Genomic DNA, 27,707 nt, shown 5'->3' on the forward strand with positions numbered 1-27,707 from the left:
TCACACAGGACTCAGACCCAGTCTACACAGAGAGAGAACATTCTATTCTGGCCACGCACTCTAGGGATTATTGTTCGAAGAAGTCCGGGCCTTCCCACACGTCCGTCCAGTGGGACGTCCAGTGGCACAGACATCCACCCACCTCGTTCTCCACCTGGTGAATCTGCGTGTCCCCCCTCACGAGCCAGCTGATGGCGTGTCCCGAAACCCCCACAGCACAGGCACGAGGACCCCCTGTGAGTCTCACGGGCCCCGTGTCCGAGGCACCTCACACACCACTTGCCTCCACAGTAAGGTTACAAGAGTCTCAGGGTCAAAGCCATGCCATCTGGCCCCATGCCCCTGACTCTTCCGTGGCTTTGGGGAAAACATGGCGGCCTTACGATCCCCATACACACAGAGAGGCGCAGGACCTGCCCTAAAATGAATCCAGCCAGACGGTGGTTACACAGGTCGTGCAGTTCTGAGAGAAGACCCTCAGTCTCTGTGTCCGAGGAGCCCAAGACGCCACTTGAGCCTCACACAGGCAGCGGCCTTCGCGGAAGGCGTGCAGTCTCCAGGATCAGCGGCCGCCGGGTTTGAATCCCAGCTGAGCCAACATGTTACCACGTCAGCCGTGCTACCGCGGCAAGTCACATGCGTAAGGCTCACAGCTCCCGCGGCGCCATCTTAAATCGTATGACGCGCACATCGCTTCATTTGATCCTCTGGCTGGCTGCGAAGGGCACACGCCTACCCCACGTCAGACAAGAGGGCTGAGGTGCTGAGGTTCCACAAAGTCTCCAGGGTTGAATATCAGAGCCCTGATTCCCCCGGGTGATCTAGGTCTCACGGCTCCGACCATGCACTCAAGGCCTCGGGGGCCACGGCGATGGCGATGGCGATGTTGTCTGCTGTCATCGCCGGTTATTCAACGTGGGCTGTTGGGATTATTCTACCCCCATTGGTACAGGTGTGCACCGTCTGGCTAAGGTGAGCCAGAGAACTGGCCTCCCCGCCTCTCTCCCGTGCAGCCACAAGCGTCTAGAAAACGTTCTCCTCTGCGAGTTTCGGCCAGGACACGGCCCAGGGGTGGGTCCCCTGACCTCCAGGTTGGACACACCCCGGAGACACAGCTGGCCGCCTTGCCAGCCGTGGTCACAGGAACCACCCGCAGCAGGCAGCCAATGTCTTAGGTAAGAGTGTTCATAAGCTAGAGGGGCCGGGAAGCAGAGGACCTAGAAAGGGGAAGGGGTGCCAAGGCGAAGCGAACCCCCCATTTCCACTCCAAGAATAGCAAACAGCCCAAAGAAGAAGCCACCCGGGGCTGTTTCCGCTCACTCCAACCCGCTGGAAAAATTCTCCTAAAGGTAAAAATGACTTACAAACATATGAAGACGTGCGACTTAAGACGGGTGGGGGTGACCGGAGGAAGTTATGTAAGATGCCTGCCGGAGGCTGGGGGAAAGCTGTCTCCCAAAGCCTGACAAATGAACAGAGGGGCACGGCAGCATTTCAGGCTGTCACTCGATCTTGCTGCAGAACCGCCACGCAAATGAGCGAGCGAGCGCGTGCCCGCAACCCCCGCCTGGGAGGAAGAGGAGGGGGAGGCAGAGGAGGAGGGGGACCAGTTAAAATTAGAGTCTACTGAGCGGTGCCGCTGTTGCTCGGGCTTCCAGGGGAACGGGTGGGTTCCGCTGGCTCCAGCCCGGTTTGCTCCTACTTGGGTGAGGCTGCGAGCATGGAGGGGAGAGCCGTCCCCCCACCCGGCTGCCGTCTCCCCCCTTTGCAAACCGGGAAGAAAAGAGGAAGAAAACCGCGTTCAGTTCAGCAGCAGCAGCAGAACAGGAAGCTAGAAGTATCTCTTCTGTACTTTCTTAACTTACGGGAGGAGAACATTCAAGGTCTCGTTTCGAAGGTGGAGGTGCAGGTACAGGTTAGAGAATGAGGAATGGCATCCGTGCCAAAAATGCGGCAGAAGAGCGAGGGAGGGGCCCTGGGAATCCTGTGGCCCGAGCCCTCATTCTATAGAGTCCAACGTCGCAGGGCTGAGGGGCGCAACCAAGCCAGAAGACGGGACTCCTGATTCCCAGATCGTTGGAGTTGCCGGCCCACCACACAGAGATCCCAGGGCTTAGCCTAAAGAAGAAGGGATGGCCCGTTCCTAGCCGTTCCGCGTGGCTGGAGTGATGGGCAGAGGGCAGGAAGTCTGCCAGAGTGAAGGCTCAAGGAAAACACTGAGTTATCCTGAAACTCCATCTGGTTCTTAGCCAGACGTCACCTAAGAACCCGGTTCATTTCTCAGCCTTAAGCATCACATCGCAATTTTATTTTTATTCCGTATTTTATTCCGCAACATTCGTGATCTCTCTGGCACCTACGCTGAACAGGATGAGGGTTATCCTATACACCAGACAGGCCAACGGGTGGGGCCCCCACCCACCACGGCCAACCTCACCCCCTGCAGATCTCTCGGTGCCAAAGAGATCGGGCTGACTCAGGAAACGAGACACCTGCGGGCGGAGCGTCACAGACTCTTGGAAATGGAGGGAACTGAGAGAACACCAGTCCCCACGGCCCTCCCTGAGGCCCCGAGTGACTTCCGGGCCAGGGCCAACCTCAAGCCAGCCGGAGTTTCTGCCACAAGGACCACAGAAAGGGGCGGTGGGAAACCAGCCGTCACCAACGATAAAGTAAAACAAAATGGTGATCGGTAGTTCTGACTTTCTCCACTTGCCGGACATCCTACAAGGCGCGAGCTCTACTTCGTAATACGAAAAACGGGTAAGAGAACGTGAGAACGAGGAAAGAAATGTTTAGGAAAACAAAGTAGGGCCAGGCGTGATGTCAGTGTACAAAATTCATGTCCCCGAGGTTGGTTTATTTGTTTTAAGAAACATTTTCGTGCACTAAGTTTTGTGCAGGCCATGCTTTGGAGGCACTTTAGCTCAACACTTTGAATGGGGCTGAGGGCACGGGGGGAGGAAGGACAGGAGGCACTGGGCCACCTGAGGACTTGCCACAGGAAACCGGGTCGATGACCTTGTTCAGGAGGAAGGACCTTGCACATGAGGCCCTGGAACCCGACGGCCTGGGGCCTCACGGGCCTGGGGCCTCACGGGCCTGCAGCCCCCACTCTCCAGGGAAACTTGGGCAGGTGACTGAGCCACTCGTGCCTCGGTTTCCACAAAACGAGGATGACACCTGGATTAGTTTGCTAGGGCTTCTGTAACAAAGGATCAGAGGCTGAGTGGCTGGAACAATTTACCGTCCGGCTGTTCTGGAGGCTGAGCTCTGCGATCAGGTGCCGCGGGGCTGGGTCCTCCTGAGGCTCTGAGGGACAGTCTGTTCCAGGCTTCCCATCTGCCTGGGCTTGCAGGGGGCTATCTTCCTCCTGTGTCTGCCCTTCTTATGCGTCCGTCTCCAAATGTCCCCTTGTCATGAGCACGTGTGCAATGGCGGGTTACCGCCCACCCCGACGACCCCGTGGCCACCTGATTCCCTCTGGAAAGGCCCCGTCTCCAATAGCAGCACATTCTGACATCCCGGAGATGTGACTCTGAGGGCACACAGCTCAGCCCACGGCGGCGCTCACCTCAGAGAGCTGTCGTGAGGACCACACACCTGAGCAGCTGTGGCACTCCGCTCGGTCCCCAGCTGGTGCCCCAGCTCGGTCATAACGTCCCCCGCTCCATCACGGACGACGGGCCGTCACCACGGTCGCAGCCCCGAACCGGGAGTCACGCGATGCCACGGCCACGGTGTCCCTGCCCCGAGACCCCATCCGACGCCAGGAGTGGGCCACACTCCACCAACCTCACACGCCCTGCCAGGGAATGGCGTGGTGCTCAGGGGACACGGTGATGGTCACCACCCGTCCCGATGTTGGAGGAGGGTCACGTGACTCTCAGAGCCACTGGCAACGGCCCCACAGGTCCCAAACTGAATGCTCTGTCCTGAGGGACAGTGCTCGGCTTTTCCCTAGACATTGCGGCCCCACCACTTTGTAAACGACAAACTGACAGGTACTTCTGGCTGCCGTTTCGTCTGTCTGGAGGAAACGAGCCACTTGCCAAGTGTATACGCCCCCTGCGAGGACCGCGGGCTGGCCCTGCAGCGCGGAGGGGGCTCTCCCACCCCGAGTCCTGCCGGGGGGGAGACGCGGGGCCTCGGCACTGCCTGTGCCACGGGGCACGATTACTGGACTAGTGTTCCACGCGCCCAGAATAAATCACCGGCTCGCCCCAGCTCAGGATGTGCATAGCAGTCGGGTAAGCTGGAGACTGCCGACCAGAAGTTTGTTCTGGCATCGATTCTGACCTGGCTTCCTTCTGTGCCCTAAATGTTCACCGTCCTCCTCCTTCAACCAAAATAAAATACAAACAAACTCTGCCAACATATTTTAACTCGTGAGTCATCCTGGAGGATATTCTCATTCTGTATTTTCTAATGCAAATAAGGAAAGCCAGAGGGTTCTAGAACCTGTGTCCAGAGTGGCCGCGAGAGAAGACACTTGATGAAGGAACACGCGCAGGGCTGGGGGGGCTGGATGCCGCCCTGCTGTCTTTCCCGCACACCACCCGCAGCGGACATCCCCACCCTCATCCTCTGTCCCCTGTCCCACGGCACCCTGGCAGTGGCCAGGCAGGAGGGCACACGGTTAAAAGCAACAGACAACAAATCCCAGAGAATTAAGAATCCTTTCAAGGGGCACCTGGGTGGCTCAGCTAGTTGAGCATCCGACTCTTGATTTCGGCTCAGGTCACGGTCTCACGATTCCCGGGATCCAGCCCCACATCAGGCTCTGTGCTGATGTGGAGAGCCTGTTGGAGATTCTCTCTCTCTCTCTCTCTCCCCCTCTCTCTCTGCCCCTCCCCTGCTCGTGCTCGCTCGCTCTCTCTAAAATACATACACTTAGAAAAAAAAAAAAGAATCCCTTCGAGAGGAAACCCTTTCCCCTACTCCCCAGACGTCAACAACTCCCTGCATGCAGTGACGCATTTCTGGAAAACATCAGGGCTCCCTGAGATGCTAATCAGAGGCCCACCGAAACACAGATGCCAGAAGCAAACAGATTAGTGCTTTGAGTTTAAAAGCCCGTTCGCGTTCTTCAACGGGTCTGGTTCTCCCAGCAAGCTCTTCGCATCACACCCGGGAAAACCGAAGCGTGTGGAAGACTTGACCCACCTCCCCCCGCAGCAGGGACCCTGAGACAGAGACCGACGCCGGTCGTTTATCTGGGAAGCGATGCGGCAACGGGGCTGTGGCTGCGGGGGTGTGGGGGGGGGGTGCTGGGCCAGGCAGCCGGTAAGGACCTGTCCTCAAGCAACCGCCAGCGTGGTTACCGGGAACTGATCCCCCTGGGGACGGTGGGGGCTCCTGTCACACCCTGCTCACCGTCTCGGCATCCTGGAGGTGGAGAGGGTCCTGTCCCTACCTCTATGCCCGAGGGCAGGGAGGGCTCCCGGAGGGGCCCGGGTGCTCATCTCTACACCTGCAGGGGCAGGCCAAGTGGGGGCTCCTCGCATCAAGTCCTCGGGCAGGAGACGCAGGTGCCCACAGCCGGGCCACGCCGGGGGGCGGGTCTCCCGTCCTGCCCCAAGCCCTGTCCTTCCAGGAAGCTTTTCTGCAGAAGGTGACAAGGAGCTGGGCTCTTCTGTGGATGGGGAATTATGTGTCTCCCGTAACATTTGCGGAGCCTGATGGGCGGTAATTTGTCAGAAAAGGCAGACTCCTGTGGGGGCAAGAACAACCCACAGGCACAGACATGGGTGAGAATGTATTCCACTCCATGAGAGACCTGCTAAGAGCCTCCGGCCCTGGGGTGACCACGAGGAAGGAAGGCACAAAGAATGGACCCCGGAGAGTCCCACGGTGGGGGTGGTGACCGGGGGCGTGCACGTGGACGCGGGGACGGCAGTGTCGTGACACCGTTAGCAGAAATCGGGCAAGAACTCGAGGGTTAACGGGGGGAAAGGTGTCTGTGCAGGGTAGAAACATGCATGTGCAGGCACAGAGGGCCTCCAGGTGGCAGCGTCCAGGCCGTGTGCCCGTCTGGGTACCAGCGGCCCAAGGATCCCGGCAAGTGCAGAAACGACCGCCGCTCCTCCGTGTCCCGCACGCAAAATTCCTGCCCTGGTTACTCCTCTACTGAACAGAGAGGGTCTCTGGACCCCACAGAACCGTCTCCAAAGCACGGCCTCCCGGCGGTATTTACTATACTGCAGAATGCGGGGCGGGGGGGTCATGGAAAAGGGACCCAGCTTCAAATGTTCTCTTTATAATAGGCCGTTTGGGATATTTCTGGTGAGCGGGGATTCTGACAGTGGCAATTTGTCCTTCTCCCAAAACAAACCTCAAAGCCCAGCCTTTCAGGTTCTGGGAAGGCCGGGGCCGGCCCGCCGACGAGACACTGCCCTTCAGTCTTCGTGCCGGGCTGTTGTGGGTTCGGCAGCCTGGCTCCCGGGTGAGGACAACATCTCCCATGCGGAGAGTAACCCCAACGTTAAAAAATTCCCAAGCCGCCCTGGCCGATGTGCCACGATTAGATGCACTCACATGGCCGACCAGATCGCCTCTTTTTCTTACTAAATACAGGGCCTAAGAATGAAGGCAAAGCTGGTGCCTCACAGGATGGGCCACACAGATGTCTGCTGACTGAATGCCTCCTCTCGCACTGGATGTGTGATTGGGGTGTTTTGGGGTGTTTCCCTTTCTTTCTTTCCTCTTTCTTTTTCTTTTCCTTCCCTCCCTACTTCCTTCCCTTCCTTCCTTTCCTTCCTCCCTCCCTTCCTTTTCTTTTCTTAAATAACACTAAACGTTTAACTCTCGCACAACCACAATGCACACCCTGTTTAAAAACAGGAAACAATAAATGAAACCACAGTGAACACACTGGTTCTTAAAACAGAGATTCCCTTTTTCATATGACGAAACTTAATTACAGACAAAATGCTGTGCCCATTTTGCCGTTTACCTGGAAGGACAGGGGCACGGCTTCCTCTGTGGAGTCCTAAAGACACTACCCTGTGCCATTTTCCAGAACTGGAAGCCACTGGCTGTCCACTCTGGGTCTCTGGTGAAGTCACATTCACATGCACCTGCTCTCCACATAAAACGCTTACATCCGTGTCCACAGTGTAAGAGGGGACCCGCCCCGCGTAAGGCACTGGCCCCCAAAGCTCCTTAAAGGCCCTAAATATACAGAGCTTCCCATATCCGGGTAATTGAGAGAAAAGGCCCTCCCTGCGGAAGGGGCCTGGGGCCGCCAGCCCACTGATCCGGCACTTTCCACCGGCCCCAGTGAGCACGGCTCTGCAGACACCATCGGACATCTCAGCCTCCTCACGGGATCGGAAAACCTGCCTCCTGCCACTGTCCCCAACACACCCCCGGACAGCACCCAAGGACACAACCCGTTTCCCTCCCGGCCACCTCACGGACCAGCGTCTGCAGAGCATGTGACATTCCTGGTGACAATCCATCCTCCCAGCACGCGGCCAGTTGAGCTGCGCGATGACACTGGTCCAGACGCCACTCCACTCGGGGCGTCCTGCACAAGCCCTGGGAGGGCTCCTTCAGACGCAGCGAGCCAACCTCTGCACTGACTCTCCTCGCTGCCTCCTGGGGCTCGAACCGCAGACGGGGGCTCCCACAGGAGGAGAATCTGGGCGAGGGAGGGGGGATGCACTGTCCTTTACACCTCTGCTCCTCTGGCGGTAGTGCTCCTCTTGTGGTTGGTGCTCCTCTGGCGGTGGTGCTCCTCTTGTGGTCGGTGCTCCTCTGGCGGTGGTGCTCCTCTTGTGGGTGGTGCTCCTCTGGCGGTGGTGCTCCTCTTGTGGTCGGTGCTCCTCTTGTGGGTGGTGCTCCTCTGGCGGTGGTGCTCCTCTTGTGGTCGGTGCTCCTCTGGCGGTGGTGCTCCTCTTGTGGTTGGTGCTCCTCTTGTGGTCGGTGCTCCTCTTGTGGGTGCTGCTCCTCTGGCAGTGGTGCTCCTCTTGTGGTCAGTGCTCCTCTTGTAGTCGGTGCTCCTCTTGTGGTCGGTGCTCCTCTGGCAGTGGTGCTCCTCTTGTGGTTGGTGCTCCTCTTGTGGTTGGTGTTCCTCTTATGGTTGGTGCTCCTCTTGTGGTCGGTGTTCCTCTGGCGGTGGTGCTCCTCTTGTGGTTGGTGTTCCTCTGGCGGTGGTGCTCCTCTTGTGAGTGGTGCTCCTCTTGTGGGTGGTGCTCCTCTGGCGGTGGTGCTCCTCTTGTGGTCGGTGCTCCTCTGGCGGTGGTGCTCCTCTTGTGGTTGGTGCTCCTCTTGTGGTCGGTGCTCCTCTTGTGGGTGGTGCTCCTCTGGCGGTGGTGCTCCTCTTGTGGTCGGTGCTCCTCTGGCGGTGGTGCTCCTCTTGTGGTTGGTGCTCCTCTTGTGGTCGGTGCTCCTCTTGTGGTCGATGCTCCTCTTGTGGTCGATGCTCCTCTTGTGGTCGGTGCTCCTCTTGTGGTCGGTGCTCCTCTTGTGGTCGGTGCTCCTCTTGTAGTCGATGCTCCTCTTGTGGTCGGTGCTCCTCTGGCAGTGGTGCTCCTCTTGTGGTTGGTGCTCCTCTTGTGGTTGGTGTTCCTCTGGCGGTGGTGCTCCTCTTGTGGTTGGTGTTCCTCTGGTGGTGGTGCTCCTCTTGTGGTTGGTGTTCCTCTGGCGGTGGTGCTCCTCTTGTGGGTGGTGCTCCTCTGGCGGTGGTGCTCTTCTTGTGGTCGGTGCTCCTCTGGCGGTGGTGCTCCTCTTGTAGTCGGTGATCCTCTGGCAGTGGTGTTCCTCTGGTCTAGGCCTCTTCATGAGATCTCCAACAGCTCTGCCCACAGGCTGGTGACACGGGCCAGTCAGCGGGTGAGGAATATGAGACTCCAGCTCCCAAAGGGACGGTCCTCAAATGCACACCTGCCAACCACGTGCAGGCCGCGGGCCCTGCACCTTCCCCTCGTCTGGGGCTGCTTGGGGGCAGGAGCCACATGCAATTCGTCCTAAAAACCCCCAAATCCTCACCCAGCAACTGCATATAAAGGACATTTGACCCAGAAGCCCTGAGTTTTACCTCTAGATGTGTCATTAACCAGCTAGAAGGGTTTGACTCTTCAATTCAGAGGAAGGACACAGGGAAGGAAAGAAGGAAGAAACACAGAAAAAGAGAGAGAAGGACAAAGGGAGGGAAGGAAGTTAACCTCCTTGGTTTATTGGACCCTCTTCTCCCGTAATGTTCTTTCATTCTGTCATTTTGGATGGAGGCGGCCAGGGAGACGGCATCCACCTGGATCCACGCATTCAATTACACACATTAACTCTGATAAGGGGATGGAGCGAGATGAAGTGGTTTCACGCAGGAAAATACGACGCCAAGGAGCAGTTGAACACGTGACAAGGAACGTCTGGGAGCTTGGAGAGGGACACGGCCCCAAGGCCGAGCAACGAAGCAGGACGACGCCAGCGCAGGGAGGGGATCTGACCGGGGGGTGCCGCCCACTAACTCCGGGGCCCCAGCCAAAACCCAGCGGAAGTTCCCTCATCTCTAAAAGGCACGGGCATGTTTCAACCCAAAGGCTCCTTGCTTGGCCAGAGAGGGTGAACGGAAGTCAGGCTCGCGTTCTGAAGCACCGAATGCTCCCATCATCTGAGAACTCTCCGTGTGACCTCGACCCCTGCTCTCCAGACCTCCGTGTGCCTTTGTGGAAGGCGAAGTTCAGACAGAAACGTCCTCTCGCATCTCACAGAAACTGGATTTCGCGAGTCAAATGCTTCTCTGGGACTCGGTAGCCTCATTCCAGGCCACGTACAGCTAACTCTTCTCCAGTCCTCTGCTTTAGTGCTCAGGACGGCCCCTTCTCAGGAAGGCCTCCTCACTCATCCATCTTTTCCAATTACCATTATGCTCACGTGGTCTCTCTTCCACGGCCAACCCTACCGTGGTCCAAAGACCGCCCCCCGCCAAGGGTTCAGCATCCACCTCGTGATGGTGCAAACCATAGGAAGAGCATGGGGTTGTCCAGACATGAGCCGAAGATCTTCCGTGTATGAGCCCTGATGTGGGGCTCGAACTCACAAATCGTGAGATCATGACCTGAGCCAAAGTCAGACGCTTAACCAACTGAGCCACCCAGGTGGCCCTATATTTTTCTCTTTAGAAACATCATGTGAGGGGGCGCCCTGCGTCGGGCTCTGTGCTGACAGCTCAGAGCCCGGAGCCAGCTTCAGATTCTGTGTCTCCATCTCTCTTTGCCCTCCCTTCCCTTCCCTTCCCTTCCCTTCCCTCAACAAACGCTGAAAAAAAGAGAGAGAAATAACACAAAATGCATAAAGAAGACAAAGTCTAAATCCACAAACCAAGGAAGACATCAACGACACCAGGTTTATCTCAAACACCAAAGCAGTTTTTTAAGCTCTCCCCAATACCACACGCACACGCACACACCCCTCAAATTGGCATGACACTGACCAATGACCTTACACGATTCCTTCACTGCCAAGTTCAAAATAAAATGCGGACCAGTTTTTCCTTCGGTTGAAGGAAGTACACAGACCCCCTGTGAACGTGGGTGCCGGGACCCCGTGTGTGCGCAGACATTCCGGGCATTTCCGCGCCCATCGTGCAGAGAACAAGCTGACGGCTCCTGTAGCTTCCATCAGCCCACCTCTGCACCCCAACTCGTCTGAGTCTCGACTGCTCTCTGCACCTTCCAGACTGGATCAAGTTTCTTCGGCTGCGTGGGTTGGAGAACACCTTCCGGAATACACGCCGGCCACTCTCGTCGCCCTGCTGAAGTAGCAACCGGGGACCCTGGGAGACTCATCGCACGCTGCCGCTCTGACAGAACAAAAGCAGAGGCTCCCTTCCCAGCATCAGAAGCAAACTTTTGCTCGGCTGAATTTTCAAAACTAAGAACCGCAGCCAGATTCCAGGCTGGTTCTTGCTCCGGAAACTTCAGAGAGCTCGGCTCTGCTGTGAAGATTTCCTTCCAAAGGAACAAACGTCCACGCGGCCCATCCTAGCCCATCCCGGGGGAGAAACGGAAGAGAATAAAATCTAAGGGCGGCCTTGAGCCGAGAGCCACACCGAGGCAGTCTCCTTTCCTCCCCCCGCGTTTGCATGCGGTTCTCCAATGGCCTCCGCCGTCACGGAACATCTGCCCAGACAGGACAGGCAGCCTGCACATTTCTGAAGAAAACCTGATTCTCAGAACCCCAGAACATGAGGGCCGGGCAGCAGGTGGGTCTTAGGAAACCAAGGGTCACGGCAAGGAAGTGACACGGTGCTAACCATGCAGGCCCCGGGTGAGAAGCAGGCGCTGAGGTCAGAGACCGATTTCATGCCAGACAAGCCACGTGGACTCCCACGGGCCTGGGCACCCCACGTGCTGCCCCAGCCGCAGTCCCTTCCCCCCCCCCCCCCCGAGGATGTGAGCGAGCCAAAGGACCCCAGGGTCTCAGCGTTGTTATTCAACCATGAGACTACTTTGCAGAAGCTCTCTGCACCCCACCTCTCAATTCCTCTGCATCCTTTCTACCCTGTCCACCTCCCAGCAACCCCAGGTGTCTCCTAGGAGAGCAGGCTGGACAGTGGCAAGGCTTCCCCGACCCAGAGACGTGGGTCCCCAAGCCCCCTGGAGCTCCCTGCTGGCTGGGATGCTTCCGACGCGTTCAGCAGCCTCACGGGGAGCTGGGTCTTGGCCAGGGCAGCACCTTTTGCAGCATCCGGTGACCCTGGCCTCCCACGGGGAGGGGTGTGTGCCCGGGACAGGTCTGGGGCACTTCAGTGGGACAGTCACATGTCCTCCCTAGGGCACTAAGAGAACAGTGATGCCGGGGGCACCTGGGTGGCTCAGTCTGTTAGGTGGCCAGATTCGGCTCAGGTCATGATCTCGTGGTTCATGGGTTCGAGACCCACATCGGGCTCTGTGCTGACAGCTCGGAGCCTGGAGCCTGCTTTGAAATCTGTGACTCCCCCTCTCTCTCTGTCCCCTTCCCAGCTCATGTTCTGTCTCTGTCTCTCAAAAGATAAATAAATGTTAAAAAAAAAATTTTTTTTTAAATAAAAAAAAAGAACGGTCATGCCGGCAGCCAGTGCTGCTGAGTAATGACCGTGAGCCAGCAGCGGACTCGTAAGGGCATCGTTTAGGGGGTAGTCATGGCGTAAAGTGGAACTCTCAGCTTGGTATCCGAGGGCCTTCAGACGGGCCCAGGCTCTTGGCCGTGGTCTCCACAACCGGCCCCAGCAGCACCCTGGACACCTGACCCTGGTCACGACCCTGGTCCTTTCCCCAACCTCTCCCTAACAGGTGTTGTAAGTGAACTGGCCTTTCACCACGCAGAGGCCTCGGGTACATAACGCTGAACTGCACCGGGCGCAGGAGAATGGGCACCGATGGATAAAGACCATCCAACGCCCTCACGGCCCTGTGAGCGGACCAAGGTGTGCGAAGGAAAGCAGGCAGGATTTGGAGCCGGGAAAACCGGGCGTGACGTGTGGGTCAGGCTCCTAACTGCTCTGTGGGCCCGAGCTTGACTTCTCTGGGTCTCCGTTTCCTAACATCCAAAACCAGGTGGAAATGCCCGCCTCTTAGGTCACTGTGGTTACACGTGCAAAGCGCCCAGCCCTTCGGACAACACGGAGTCCTCACTGCCCTTCCCTGATCACAGGAAGACCTTACAAGGGACGGCTGTCTCAGTCACCAGCTCATTCCAGAGTCAGCCCTACCCTGAAGGGGGGAGGGCGTTTAAACTTCTTCTCAAGGGAAAAACACCACGAGCGCCCCCCCCCCCCAATTTTTAACAGAACACATCACATCCTAACCACAAGTGCTTCTGAGATGTGGTCAGTGAATGGGCTGTCTGTCCCCCGCTGTCATAGATGCGGACAAAACTCGCCCTTCTGAGCACACAGGGGAAGGCCGGGACCCACGATGGGGATGCAGGTGGCCTTGAGTCCACGGGGCTCCCAGAACATCTGAGCCAGCGCCCACAGAGACTAAGCAGAGCTCGTCCCAGTGCCGCCTCCAGCCCCTGGCGTGTGGCTGGAGGACAGGGAGAGGAGCGCCTGGGCGCCCCGAAGCCAGCAGCAGGCCGCACACGGGAGCTGCACACGGAAGGGGGGGCAGGCACAGGGTCTGAGTCCTCTACCCCAGCTCAGGCCGCACATGCTATTTCATTTGAAGAAAAAAGACCAAAAAAAAAAAAGTTCTGCTGCCTAAAGAAAAGTGTTCTGGAAGCATGAGGCCTGCGTGAGCACGGAGGGCCCCGCGGGTCTGAAATACTCTGCAACCCCGCGGCCGTGAACAGGCCTTCGGTCTGGTAAGGCCGCCCACCCTGCCAACCGGAACGAGGTCGGCGAGGAACACAGGACGCACGGATCTCTCCGAATGCTGCATTTCCAGGCACGTGCCACACAAACCAGGGTAGCCGTCACCCGCGTCCATGGGCCACGCCGAGCCCCGCACGTCCCCGTGGCCCCGCTGACGTTCACAGGAACCACTGCCCAACCGGGAAGGAGCGGCCGGTGGGACCCTCTGGGAAGTCAATTATGGTCACCGGGACGTTCCCAGAATAGTGGACGATGAGGCATTGGCTCGGCCCAGAAAAGCCACATCAGAGTCCCCCGAACTGGCCCCTCTGACTCGGGACAGAGTCTGCCGTGCGTCAGCTGAAGGTGCGGGTCACGGCTGACCTCTACAACTTCCCCAGGGGACCTGGAGCTCCAGCAGCCAGGGGCTTCCCAAGTGGGTCACACAGATCACCTTCCCGGGGTATACACCCAGCGGTCTACACGTGACTCAACCATTTGGGTCCCGAACTTTCCGTTTAGTAGGCTGCTCTACCAGAACTCTTTTTTTCCTTCCACACTGGGTATAGAGCTAAAGGGGTGGGGGAAAAGCAAGGAAGGCTTGTCCTCATTTACCACTGTCCGTCTGTCTGGGCTGTCCGTGTCACTGCAGTTAGCGGACTACCTGGGATTTGTCTTTAAACGTCCCTTATACTCTCTGGACGTCCGGCCAGCCTTCCCCCTGGAGCGGCAGGTCAGAGCAGTGAGGCTGCAAAGAGCTGGGGCAAGGGGTGGCGGTGACCAGGCGAGCACCCCACGGCGGCCACGCAGGACAACCTTCCCAAGCCAGCTGTGTGTTTCCATCTGCCAACTTCCAGGCGCGACGGGACGGAAGCCGTTGGCAGTCCACACACACCTGTCATCCTAACCCCCTGAGCCTGCGATGGCCTAACGGGGCACATCGAGGACCAGGCGGCCTCGGCTGCAGCCTCCAGGAGACAGGCCGAAAACCCAGTATAGGCTACTAAAAACCAGACAAACCGGGACTGGGTGGTGGGCGGGGGGTGGGGGGGATGACCTACAAGGAGGAATCTAGTTCAAAGACTGGGGAAGGGGTGTGCGAAAGAAGGGCATGTCTGTTACTTAAAAGGAAGCATTTGCAGAGTCGGTTCTCGGGAGTTCTCTAGGTCTCAGATGATGCCCAGAAGCACAGCGTCAGTCTCGGCGCTTAGAGAAACCACGGTGTTATTTAATCCCATGAGCACCAGCTCACGCACACAGGCACACAGAGCTGCTGGGAGAACACGGGGACAAACAACACAGGGGCACCGCTCCGCCCACAGACCCCACGGCGCCCTATGCACCAGCGTGTGGAGCCAGGACCCCCGATGCCACAGAGGACAGCCGGCGGGACCGGCCTCCCCCGGACAATCACCGCACCGAGCTCCTGCCCTCCCGGGACGGTCGTGCTCGCGGCCACACTTTGCACACACTCCACACAAGGGGACACAAAAGGGAACCTGTATCACTGCTGCTCATTCTTTGGGCAAACACTCAACAAAATGCATCCTGACCTCCAGGCGTCCTCTGAAAGCCCAGCACGCGCAAGGCCTTCCGCACGGAGCGCACGACGCAGTCACCGCTGAGGATATCCGTGGCCACGGGGCCCAAGAATGAAGGTTACGACAGAAGCAGGTACAGGGGACAGAGAAGGGGCTTCTGCACCAGACTTGCGCCGGCACAAGCTTCCTGAAGACCCCTGACTGAGGGGAGGGAGTATCCGGTGAAAAAGCACCCAGCCAGGTGGTCTCCGGGGCCCGGAGAGCACATGAGAGCGGCTGGTGGGGTTCAGATAAAGAGTTTGAACTTGGCCCCCGAGGCCCTGGGAGCCACTGATGGGAGTTCTGAACAGAGTCATCATGTTTGTCATTTTAGAGCAATTACTCCACAGCTTAGGGGCAGAGACACCCAGTTAGAACTTCGCTGCAGACAAGTAATAATGTGGAAACAGCCTCCACGTTTTCCGTAGCGTGTGGATGCAGTCAAAGCCGATCACGTAACGAGTAAGGGAGTGGACTGCACAACACCGAGCCTTCCAGAAGTGACGTGCTGAGTGGGGGCTGAACAGCGCCCCCAGATGCCATAGATTAAAACAGAGCATCTCGGGGCGCCTGGGTGGCTCCATCGGTGGGGCGGCCGACTCTTGATTTCGGCTCAGGTCACGATCTCACGGTTCTTGAGTTCGAGCCCCACGTGGGGCTCTGTACTGACAGCACGGAACCTGCTTGGGATTCTTTCTCTCCCTCTGTCTCTGTCCCTTCCCTGCTCAGGCTCTCTCTCTCATTCTCTCTCTCTCTCAAGATAAATAAATAAACATTAAAAAAAACAACAACAGAGCATCTCTGAGGATCCACCTGGAGGCAAGAGTGAAATGGAAAGAATCCGTGTGTGAGATTCAGCCGACCTAGACCCCACACCCAACTGCCAACTGGATTCCTGAGCTCCCGCCCTGCAAGCCTGCATACTACACCTGCCGGGCGGCCACAGGGGTGGGTGAAATGGTGTGCACACGGGGGCAGGGAAAGCGCCAGAGACACACGAACGAAGGAGAGCGGGAACGCGGGGAGCCAGGGGCCGCCCGCAACCATCCAGGCACATACCGTGCTCCAGACGCCAAGGACAAGGGGCGATTATGGAAGGTGTCATCCTCAGCGACTTGACAGGAAAACCAATGTTTCTGACTGCGTGTCTTCCCTCGGGAAAACAGAAACTAGGAATTTGCCAGCCGGCAGCCAAGACTCCTTGGTGTCAGACACGACTCTCTGTGAATCAGAGCCCCCTTAACCTGTAATCTGGGCTATTTTGGAACATCCCATAAGCCTGAAAAAGTTCTGGAGGGATCACCTCGTTGTCAAAGGTCTCAGAGGGCCCCCAGCCACGTGGTATTTTTATAGCTGTACGGATTTTGTACTCACTCCGAATTTAACTAGTATTTAAGTGTGCTGATTATAGCTGCAAACACACTGCTTATTCCAGCGTGCGGTTGGAGAGGAGGACGGGGAAGAAGCTTTGGAAATTTACAGCACAGAAATAGCATGTGGTCTGTCTGCTGGAAAGAATCGATCCCTCTGTGACCAGCAGTGAGAAGACTAGCAGGGGCCTGAAGCAAACAAAAGGCAGAGAAGAGACGAGTCTTTTTGTCACCATGGCCCTGTTACGGGACACTGGACAGGCGTCTCCCTGGTCTGGCAGACCCCCGAGGAAGCTCGCAGCAGACCCAGGGCTGGGACTAAGGAGACACAGCAAGTCTTGGCTGGAAAACTGGGGTCACCCAGGCCAAAGGCCCGGATCCACAGGAGATCTGGGTCTGAAGAAGCAACTCAACTCAAAGTGGACATGTGTAAATCACGTCCTACTCGGCTTCACGTGGGGTAGCAACTCTCCCGGGTTGTGGAAACGAGCAGGCGGTTGCAGAGAACCCAGAAGGGGCCGGGAAGAGCTGAACTCTGGTCCAGCTACCAACCAACCCGTGACTCCCTTGGTGCTTCCGCTGTCTCTTCCGCTGAAACGTAGGGGTGAAATGGAAAGGGTGTTTTGCGGGTTCTGCTGCTCCCTGGCTTTGCCTGGGGCCAAGGCGGGGAGGCCGTAGCTGGTGCGGGCTACAGGTGCCCCGAGCTTGTTCCGGTCAGAGCCCGCGCTGACTTTTATTTCTATTTATTTTTAAGACCTTGGACTTCCATGAGACTTAACTTGAAGAAAGAGGCCACTGCACCATCACCTCCCCAAAATAATTTTGGAAACCGCTGTCCGCAGAGCTCCCTGACTTCCTCTGAGCTGAATGTCCTACAATTCTACATCCAGACACATAGGTGTGGCCAGACAATGAAACATCAGGAGAAAAGGCACATCTGATGTGGCCCTAACAGGGTCTGGTGTAATGCCACAGACACCTAATAAACACACCTGATCACGAAACCCTGTGTCCCAGAATCTCAAGTCACCGACGAAAACGTGAGCCAAAGAGGTGTCTTCTAAAGAAATACATCCCGTTGGCCTTTTCTTTCGTGGGGGGTAATGGGGCGAGTCTCCTTACCCATGCTGATATACTATAGAAAATAAAAGTCAAATGAGATTATAGAATCCAAACATCTACACTACCTTGTTGATAGTAACTAATTTTAACAGTGATGTTCTTTCTGTATGCTTGTATGACGTAAGAAGGAGCCGCTCTACTCACATACAGGTTAAATCCGGATCATTCATCTAGTGCACACTGACTAACAATATGTCTTTATGCTCACACTTGTTGCACACACTTCACTGACAATCTACACAGAAGTCATGGAAACCTTGCCATCAGGGAAGGGTTTAGCACCCTCTGGGATGCTCCCGATTCTGACATGGGCGTAGGACTCAAGAGGCCATACCTTTAGTAGCAACAAAGATGCAATGACTGTAACATAAAAATGAGAAACAGCTATGCCTCTCAATATAATGAATTCGATTCTATAAAGGTCCTTCACGTTGGAAAATAAAGTCCCCCACCGAAAAGCGTGGCTGGCATATAAGCCTCTAAGTTAATCACAGTGTGATTGGCCAAGCTGTTGTGTATTTTAAAAACTGAGGATTGAAGAGATTTGCCTTAAGCTGTATGTATAACATGTGGTAAAATTTCAGTCGTATCCACTAAGAGAAGGGAAATAGAATGTGTAACTGCCAAATCATAAAAGGGAAAAAATGCAGTAAGAACACAAAGAAACATGCCCTTAAAAAAAGAAAGAAAGGAAATAGTATAAAAATACTTTGGGAGAAAATAAGCCAAAGATATTAAAGATCCTACGAAATAAATGGATTATACTGGACAGCCAAAAGGAAGAAAAATGATAAAACCGCATCATAAAATGGGAGAGATACACATGAAACCTCATGGAACTGGAAAGACTGTAAATCAAATCACAGAGGAAGGTGATCCAGGAAAATGCTAACGAAAAGAAAACTATTGGAAAAATGAGAACTTAAAGCAAAAAGCAGAACTAGAAAAAAGAAGGTAACTATGTAACAGTAGAAGGTCCAATTCATCATGAGGCTACAGTGATTCTAAATTTGTATACACCAAACAGCTTCAAAATATGAAAAATAAAATTGACATGGTTACTGAAAAAATGGCAAAAATACCATCAGAGGGGAAATTCATTACATATTACTTAATATAATAAACATACAAAATTAGTAAGACCATGGAAGGTATAAAAAGCACTATTAACCTAAATTGAATAAACGTCAATCTCATCACCAACAAACTGAGAATTCACAAACTTCTCAAAACTACATAGAACATTTACAAAACCTGACATCACACACAGTCATAAAAAATGACTCCGCAAATTTCAAATAATGGTATCTCACGGACCAGGTATTCTGACATTAAGGCAGTCAAGACAGACATCGATAAGGAAAAGAGTCCCCACGTCTGAAAACTGTAAAAGACTTATCAGTAACTCATGGGTTTGGAAGAAAGTACAGAACTTTAAAAAAATGTAGGACTAAACAACAATAAGAATGTTTTTTAAGAAAACCTAGGAGACACCATTAAAGCAGTATTGAGAGGGAAATTCATCATCTTAAATGCTTCTATTAAAAAAGAAGTCTAGGGGCATCTGGATAGTTCAGTCAGTTGAGCATCTGACTCTTGATTTCCACTCGGGTCATGATCCTAGGGTCGTGGGACCAAGAGGCACCATGTAAGTTTCGACCTTCAGCATGGAGCCTGCTTAAGATATTCTCTCTCTGTCTCTCCCTCTCCCTCTCCCTCTCCCTCTCTCCATCTCTCTCTCTCACTCTCTCCTCCTCTCCTCTGCTCCTGTGCTCTCTCTAAAATAAAAAAAATTTAAAAAAAGAAAGAAAAACAGTCTAAAAATTATAGAACTGTCTGTAGCTTAAGAAGTTAGGTAAGAACTACAGAATAAACACAGACTAGAAAGAAAGACCAGTTACAGATAAAAACAAAAATAAATAAAACACAAAGTAAAGTTAAAATAAAGAGAGGCAACAAAGTCAACAGTATTTTTCTTTGAAAATAGTAATAAAACATATACTCTTTGGCAAGTCGGTCAAGGAAAAAAAAACGACATGGCCCCAACAAACTATATTTGTGATGAAACACAGCCAGCGGAGACTTAAAATTAAATGAATAGTGTTATGCTAATTTTAACTTGAAATATAGGGGATGTAAATACACACTAAAACCTTGGTTTGCGAGCATAATTCGTTCTGGAAACATGCTTGTAATCCACAGCACTCGCATATCAAAGGGAATTAACTGTGAGAACCGTTGGCTCAGTTGTGATCGCATGGTGTTCGGCATCATGTACTACTCGTATTGTAAGACCTCGTTGGTTTATTTATCAAATTAAAAGTTATTAAAAGTATTGCTTGTCTTGCAGAAAAATCGCAGAACAAGTTACTCTCAATCCAAGGTTTTACTGTACTCCTAGAAAAATATAATTTAAGAAAATTGGCTCAAAAAGAAAGAGTTCAAATAATTTTATAAGCCTTGAAAAAAACTGAAGCAATAGAAATCCTCCAACAAGAAAAGGACTAGGTTCTTGTTTGCAGCTGAGTACTACCAAAATTTCAAGAGCAGATAACTCAAATCACATACAAAATCCTGCAAGGAATAGGGACAAAAGAAAAAAAAAAAAAAAAAAAAAAAAAGAAACCTCTTTCTAAATCAGACATAAGCAGTTAAAGTAAGGAAAAATATAGGCAAACTCATTTATGAGTAAAGAAAAAAAAATTTAAACAAAGTTAAGACCAAACAGAATCCAGATGTGTATCAGAATTGTATTTAGGGGGGAAAAACCATAAAGTTGAACAAGCTAGATTTATCGTAGGAGTACAAAAGAGTTTGCCGTTGGAATAATTCATGTAACATAACATAGTAGGAGGAAAACAGTGGAAGCCATATGGCCATCTTAATAGATGCAGAACAGCCTTTGATAAAACTCAACATGCGTTTATGATTAAAAACATAAAACACAACTCTACAAAACAGAAACATAAGGGAACTTCCTTAACCTAATAAGGAACATGAAAAAGAAAAAGCGACAGCAATATCATTCTTAATTAAATTAGAATATTCCTTATAAAAATCAGGAACAGGGAAAGGACATCTTCCATTACTTCAACACAACACTGTATTAAAAGCCCAAACTCGGGCACCTGGGTGGCTCGGTCGGTTGAGCATCTGACTTCAGCTCAGGTCATGATCTCGCAGTTTGTGGGTTCGAGCCCCGTGTCGGATTCTGTGCTGACAGCTCAGAGCCTGGAGTCTGCTTTGGATTCTGTGAGTGTCTCTCTCTCTCTCTCTCTCTCTCTCTCTCTGCCCCCTCCCCTGCTCATGCTCTCGCTCTCGCTCTCCCTCTCAAAATAAATAACTAAGCACATAAATAAACATTAAAAAATAAAAAACTCAAAATCAGAGATAAGATCCTCGATGGATTCAGAAAACCCATTGTTGGCTCACTATCAATCGATTTAAATAGAACACGGATGGGTTAGCAGAGCTGGTGGCCAGGTCTCTGAATGGAAATCCGAGTAACATCTACACCCTCCCCTCACCTCCATGTCCACGGCCAGAGACCCAGCTCTAGGCTACAGAAGATTCAACTCCAATGCCAGCTCTTAACATCCATGATTCTGTGACCCTTGGTATAGAGCACATCCTTGTGTCCTGTCTTATAACAGAGCAAGAATCTTCCTCAGACCATGCACTTTTGATTTAGTCTCTATTTTACTGGAAACTTTTGGATTCCTTTAAAAAAAAAAAAGTATTGTGAAATGCTTTCTCCAGGCTAGCACCCCCTTCAAAGATTATGAAATATGATTTTTCCCCATCTTGAAGCAATTTATACACAAAACATCCTGTGTCTTCTTAATCCTCACATTCGCTCTCTTACGCATACAGTGGAGAAATCACAGAATGCTCTTTCTTCCGATTTTTCAAAACCTCATATTGCATTTGATTTTCTTGCTGGGGCAGGGTGATAAGGTTACGTTCTTTGGTGTTCACTCCAGCTTACGCCAACGTGGAACTCAAAATGGACAAGGGGGACCCAGAACAAAATCACACAGTACTGCGTGGTCACCTTGCATGGCCTCACTTCCAGGGACCGATGCCCAAAGCCCACTGGTACCCCTCCTGTCGTTCACCAACCCTGTCCATTCACGGTCTTAACAGTGACGGTCCTAACCTGTGCAAATAATTCATCAGATTTCAATACAGATGGCCCCTCTCATGGCTGGGTGCGGTGACCAACGGGACTCGGGAAATCTTCGGACACCCACAAAGCACCAGTTCAAGATCCATTTTGCATATACGGACATATCCGAGAACAGATGGTATGTCTAAAAATGGAACTCGCTTTTTTGTACTTCTTCCACACGTATGCCAAAAATCACATAATCATAAAATAAAAACTAGTGTTAGTGATCCACCAACAATTTAATCGGTGGATTTCCTCAAAAAAACAAAAAACAAAAAAACAAAAAAACACCTGCTCTGCACAAGAATGAACTATCAAGACATCTATCATTCAAGGTCCAATTTCCGGGAAGTACGTCAAAACAGTACACTAAAGCTACAGAAATATCTTAATTGTACTCATTACTTTCTCTTAGAGGCACCTCGTTTAAACCAACACATTCAGGAAGAATTGAAAAAATATAAATTTTATGGGGTGCCTGGGTGGCTCAGTCGGTTGAGCGTCCGACTTCGGCTCAGGTCACGATCTCAGGCCGTGAGTTCGAGCCCGGCATCGGGCTCTGTGCTGACAACTCAGAGCCTGGAGCCTATTTCAGATTCTGTGTCTCCCTCTCTCTCTACTCCTCCCCCACTCATGCTCTGTCTCTCTCTGTCTCCGAAATAAATAAACATTAAAAAAAAATTTTTTTTAAAGAAAAAATATAAATTTTAATGTATCTTTCATACAAAATATGTTAGTGCACTGTTTTATTTTAACAGGGCTTCATTGTATGTTTGTCCATATTATTTAGTGTGTATTTAGTGTGTTCCAATAACTGAAGAGACAAAGACCATTTTCACTGCCAAACCAATCAGCCCATCAGACTTCCTTCCTATCAGAAAACGTTTCACCTTATTATTCAATTCAAGTGAATGTGTCGATAGACAGACACTTTATACAACACTAGAAATAAATTATGGGACACACTCATAAAATCAGTTATTAAAATCAGTACAGTCAGAATGAAAATGAGATTAAGGCAACTGAATTATGTTATCCCTTTTGTAATAAATTATAATGACCCGATACTAATGGTTTCCTCATTGATATTTAATCAAGCAGTGTTAAATGTAGCTAAGATCGTTAAGTTATTTACGCAACCCTAAGGACAGCAGAAGGCATGACGTTTCTTTGGTAACTGTGTATGCAGGAGTCTGTGAGCTCTGTTGTTAGGCTTTTAGGAATGACCAAAAAAAGTACTGTATTTTTAAAACCGGGGGTGGGGGGGTGGGGGGTGGGGGAAGTCCCTTAATTTTGTTAGGTCACATGATCAAATGTTTCTTTTTGACTCTTGGCTGCTTCCAATCTTGCCTTCATATTGGAAGCACAACAGCCTCCAGTGAATCTGTCCGAAGCATTTTTTTTTTTTTTAAATCCCATCACTACCAGGGCGCCTGGGTGGCTCGGTCAGTGAAGTGTCTGACTCTTGATTTCAGCTCAGGTCATGATCTCCATGATCTCATAGTTCATGAGATCAAGCCCCTGGTCGGGCTCTGCACGGACAACACAGAATCTGCTTGGCATTCTCTCTCTCTCTCTCTCTCTGCCCCTCCCCCACTCTCAAAAATAAATAAATAAACTTTAAAATAAATACATAAATAAATCTTACCACTACCTTTCATTTTTATGGTTCTCCATCAACCACAGGATAGATTCTACCTCCAAATATTCAGGGCCCAGCACACGTGGCTCCTGGCACCTCTTCCTCTCATCTCTGCTCCTGTCGTCTCCCGTGGCAGGACAGCTCATGGAGTCTCAGCGGCCAGGGGACCTTCCTGTCCTCGGCAACCCCTCCTCTTCGCCTGGGCTTTGCTCTGTCCTGAGCTCAGGACACTGTTGACATTAGTCACAGAAAAACACACAAGCAGAATCTCCCCCCTTCCTCCCCTCCCGGCCCCCTCACCTGGCCCTGCTCGGAAGGGATGCTCACAGGATGTCTGCCGATGACCCGTCCAGAGAAACCTGCTGTCCCAGGCCCACGTTCTCTCTCTTCCGACCCCTAGAGCCCACTGCCACCAGAACCCGGCACGGGCAAGTTCACGGTGCTTACAGAGGACGCGCCCAAGGCCCTGCAGAGGCCCACAAGGCAGTGAGCACACACGAAAAGTGACCCAAAGCTCTCAAACCAACAAAAAAAGGAACAAAAAATAAACACAAAGCAACTGCCACTACGATGAACGTGGAAAATGTGGTTGTGATGATTTATTCTAACAGCCTTCAGCCACAGCATCTCCGAGCAGCATCTTTAACTGTTTCCCTTTCTAAAAATATCGCTCGCCTAACCACCTCAGCCACTCTGAAACCCAAGCGAAGCAAAGCAGGGTATTGATATTTTCGATTCTAGTTAGCGTTTTAAACGACCTTTGCCTTAAAGCTTCACTAGCCAAGAGCAGAGGTGACTGAGCCGAGCCTCACGGCTGCAGCCAAGGCTCGGCCAAGGCCGAGTCGGAGTTTTTCTCAGCCCGAGACATCTTTTCTCGCCAATGACATTCTCCACTTGAAGAAAAAAAAACCAAACACCAAAACAGAATTAGCTTTCAGATTTAGCGTCTGCAGTCACAGAAGTGTGAACGGGGGGTGGTTTATGGTCCATGAAGACTGTTTCTCTTTATAAATCCTAAACATTTAAAAAGATCTTTTGCTCGTGCTGGAATGTCATTTTCTGGTATTTTGGCCTCTTCCACATGAAATCTTTTGTGACTATGAAGCCGGTTCACAGCTCCTGGAATTTGCTGGAACGTCCTGGGAGGTGGGTGTGGGCAGGGAAAAAGGCCCCGCGCCTCCAGGCCTTACAGTGCATTTTCTCGGGGGAGCCCTCCTGTCTCCCTTACACCTGACACTCTCCAGACCTCTGGGCCAGGAAAGATGTAAGAACCCCAGAAGGTTAAAGTTGAGGTTAAAAAAAAGAAAAGGCCAGCAAGCACACAGCCTCCAAGGCATGTGAAGGAGACGATGGCAAATCTCAACGTCCGCATTTCCTCCTTGCCAGGGTGAGGAGGGCCCCAGACCCCCCTCCGGCCCAGCAGAGCCCTGTGCTCCTGGCAACACATTCCCAAGACCGCCCCGGGGCGGTGTAGGCAGCACTGGTTTGTGGTTTGGGGTTCAGCAGGATGCCTCAGGCAGGCTCTCTGGTCAGACAGTGAGAGGCCAGGGTGGGTAACCAGGAGCCGGGCCGGAGGGAGGAACGAGGGACTTTAGGTAACTGCAGGGGCCCCATGGTCCCCAGTGCCCTGCTCAGCCCCACCCCACCACCTGTGTCTCTCAACCACTCCCACCCGCGCCGGAAGGGGACAGTGCTGGCCCTCCTCTAGGCCTCCCCTGCCCAGCGTCTGGCCCCGGCCCCCTCCCTCCCCCTCCCGCACACACTGTCACAACTCAGGCCACCCCTCTCGCTTTGCCCCCTGGGCTGGGCCAAACCAGAATTCAGCTCCTGGCCCCCGGGGCGCCTTCCATGCCCCAGCCAGCTGGCTAAAGAAACACACAAGCACACTGATGGGGGAGGAGGAGGGTCTCGAGTCAGGTGCGCGCTTCCTCCTGCTACCACGTGACCACTCTTTCTAGGCGGCTTTTCACTCCTCGCCCCGTCTCCCCAAACTCGCAATCCCCCCTCCGCCCGGGGCACTCTCTCGGCTGGCCACCGGGTTTCCCATTTCACGAACCCGCAGGGCCTCCTCCCCGAGGGCCACCTCCCGGGCACCCGCGCGTGTGTCGTCAGCCCCACCCCCCACCCCGAACTTGTCCTCGGCCCCTCCCCCACCCCATCTGCACTCCTCCTCCAGCAAGCCTGTAGTGCAAGATGCGCCTCCCACCTGCTCAAGAAATGAGGTCAGCAAGGTCCTTCCAGCACTCCCAGTTTTTCAGTCTCAACTGAACCGCCGCCCACGGCACAAGAGCCAACGCTTCCAACTGAAAGTTGACTCTCTTGGCCTTATTTACCCCGCCGGACACCACCCCCGATTCCGCTCCCTCTGCAGCCGAGCGAGCGGCCCAGAACAGCTGTCAGCATCTGTCTCCCGGTCCTCCCCTCGGGCCTTCTCTCCGCAACCACTCCAATGGCGCTTTTGGGCCCACAGCCACCAGACCTCCGTGTTGCTCCCAGAGCCACCAGTGAGCGACCAGCACGGTGCTGACCCCAGAGACTTCTCAGCCCTCCCCTCACCTGCGCCATCAGCTCAGAACCCCCTACTTCTGAGATGATTCCATGGGGCTTCCAGGATGCCACGCTCTTGGTCTCCCCCTGGTCTCTGGTTGTCCCCCCTTGGTCTCCTTTGCCGTCTCTTCCTCTCCGCCTGCTCCTCCGACAGCTGGAATGTCCCAGGGCCCAGTCCTCAAAACTCTCCTCTCGCTGGGATCTCATCCGATCTTACTCCCCTAAACACCAACCAACCACAGGTCCAAGACTCCCACTACACCCCAGCCGGATCACCGGCCTCCACCATCGGATCTGTACGGACCTGTCCACTCAGCATCTGTCTTACAACCTCTCCACACGCTCAGAACCGAACTTCTACTCTTTTCGCGACCCAACTTCCTCTACCTGCGGACGTCCCCGTTTCCATGGGTGACAGGTCCGTCTAGTGACCAGCTAAAACCCTCAACACACTTACAGACTTGCCCCTTCCTCTCACACCCCACACCCATTCCGCCAGGACATCTTAAGGACCCTGTCTTCAAACTGTATCCAGAACGTGACCACTTTTCGCTCCTTCCACTGCTACCATAGAGCAAGCCACCATTATCTCGTCTGAACGACTCTAATGGATTTCTCTGTTGGCCTCTCAACGGTCACCTGGTCTACCCCCATCTTCCACCCCTACCTCCCATATGGACACAGAGGCCAGAATGAACCTATGAAAATGCAATGCAGATCCTGTCCGTCCCCTGCTTAACACCCTGCACTGATTTCCCATCATAAAACCTAGAATTCCCCAACAGCCTGCGATGCTAGACGTGGTCAGCTTCCTGTTCAGCCTCCCGACCACCCCCCAAACTCACTTGTGACTGCTGGGTTTTCCTCCAGCCACCCTGCCTCCTTGGTGACTCTCCAGCACGCCAGTGGGTCTCTGCACCCACTTGTTCTACTAACTGCAATGCTCTTGTCCCAGACACTAAGTGGTTAGTTAGCACAACTCCTTAAATCCGCGTTCAGATGTCAACTTTCTAATGAGCCCTTCCTGACCAACCCCCTTTCAAACTGCAACCTCCTCCACCCTCCAAAACTTGGTCTACTTTTTCTTCTCTCCACAACATTCGCGCCTTGTAATGAAATATACAATTTCCTTCTTCACGCTGGCGGCTGTCTGTGGTCTGTCTGTTCCCGTCCCCACCCCCATCCTCCACTCACACCCCCACTCAACTAGAAGCTCCCTGAAAGCAGGGGCTTGTGTCTGTTGAGTTCACTGTGTGTCCTGAGTGAGAACAGCACCAGGCACAACCCTTGGTTCTCGATGAGTTAATCAATCGGTGAGACCTTCGATACATCTTCTGAACCGGTTTCCTCGTCTACGAAGCGAGACGAGCAATATGGACCCCACGGGTTGTTACAAGCAGTAAATGAGGGCCCATGTGTAAATCTTCATAAAGTACTAATTACTATAATAGCTTAACATAATATGTTGAGAACCATCCTCAAAATTAACAATTGTACTAGGCAATTGTTTCCATGGTGCAGCTTAAGAGGTATGGAGAAATCCACCCAGGCAGGGCTATAGTCTTTCTGGTGGCTGAGGTTCCGCTAAGAAGACATAAATGAAGGTTTTCATTTTTCCAAATTCAAAATTACCTCCGAGAAGTCCTGGGGGAGGAAAGGAACGTCTTCTGGCCAAATCCTGGTGTCCTGCTACGCTCACGTGCACTCAGCTGGCCCCTCCCTTCGTGACCGGCCACCCTCACGGAAACGTGGGAGAAGGTCTCGGGCCCTGGGGTCCCTCCACACGTGGGGACCTGGAGCGGTCCACACTCAGCAGGGTGCTCGGCACCTGGGAAACGTGGGGACAGCACAGGAGCTCAGAGAGCAGGCTGCAAGGAGGAGGCAGAAAGGACACCACGCTGACTTCCAGCCTCCCCAGCACCAGCCTCTCAAATCCCCAAGCCCGGAGGGAAGGCTATTGATACGATTACCAGAAACTGTATCAGATCCAACATTT

At 53.1% G+C, this 27,707-nt stretch overlaps 1 protein-coding gene across 11 annotated transcripts in view; it reads right to left on the bottom strand.

Annotated features, from left to right (window-relative positions):
* RNF144A (ring finger protein 144A) overlaps positions 1–27,707 on the bottom strand; it is a 364,341-nt gene that overhangs the window by 309,847 nt on the left and 26,787 nt on the right. For 5 of the 11 annotated variants that reach the window (XR_008418131.1, XR_008418130.1, XM_053891183.1 and 2 more), the window contains one exon: positions 27,344–27,539. The exons of 4 other annotated variants lie outside the window; for them this stretch is intronic. Coding sequence is in view for 2 of the 7 variants with exons in the window: in XM_053891187.1 (XP_053747162.1) it covers positions 27,344–27,539 (196 nt within the window). In the remaining 5 variants the exon portion in view is untranslated. Of the gene's footprint in view, positions 1–23,176; positions 23,397–25,370; positions 25,705–27,343; positions 27,540–27,707 lie in introns of those variants that run through there. 2 more of the 11 variants (XM_019452833.2, XM_019452801.2) reach the window with 2 other exon arrangements.

Source organism: Panthera pardus, unplaced genomic scaffold (assembly GCF_024362965.1).
Source record: "Panthera pardus isolate Hobbes unplaced genomic scaffold, ASM2436296v1 HiC_scaffold_26, whole genome shotgun sequence".
In the NCBI taxonomy this organism is placed as follows: Eukaryota; Metazoa; Chordata; class Mammalia; order Carnivora; family Felidae; genus Panthera; species Panthera pardus.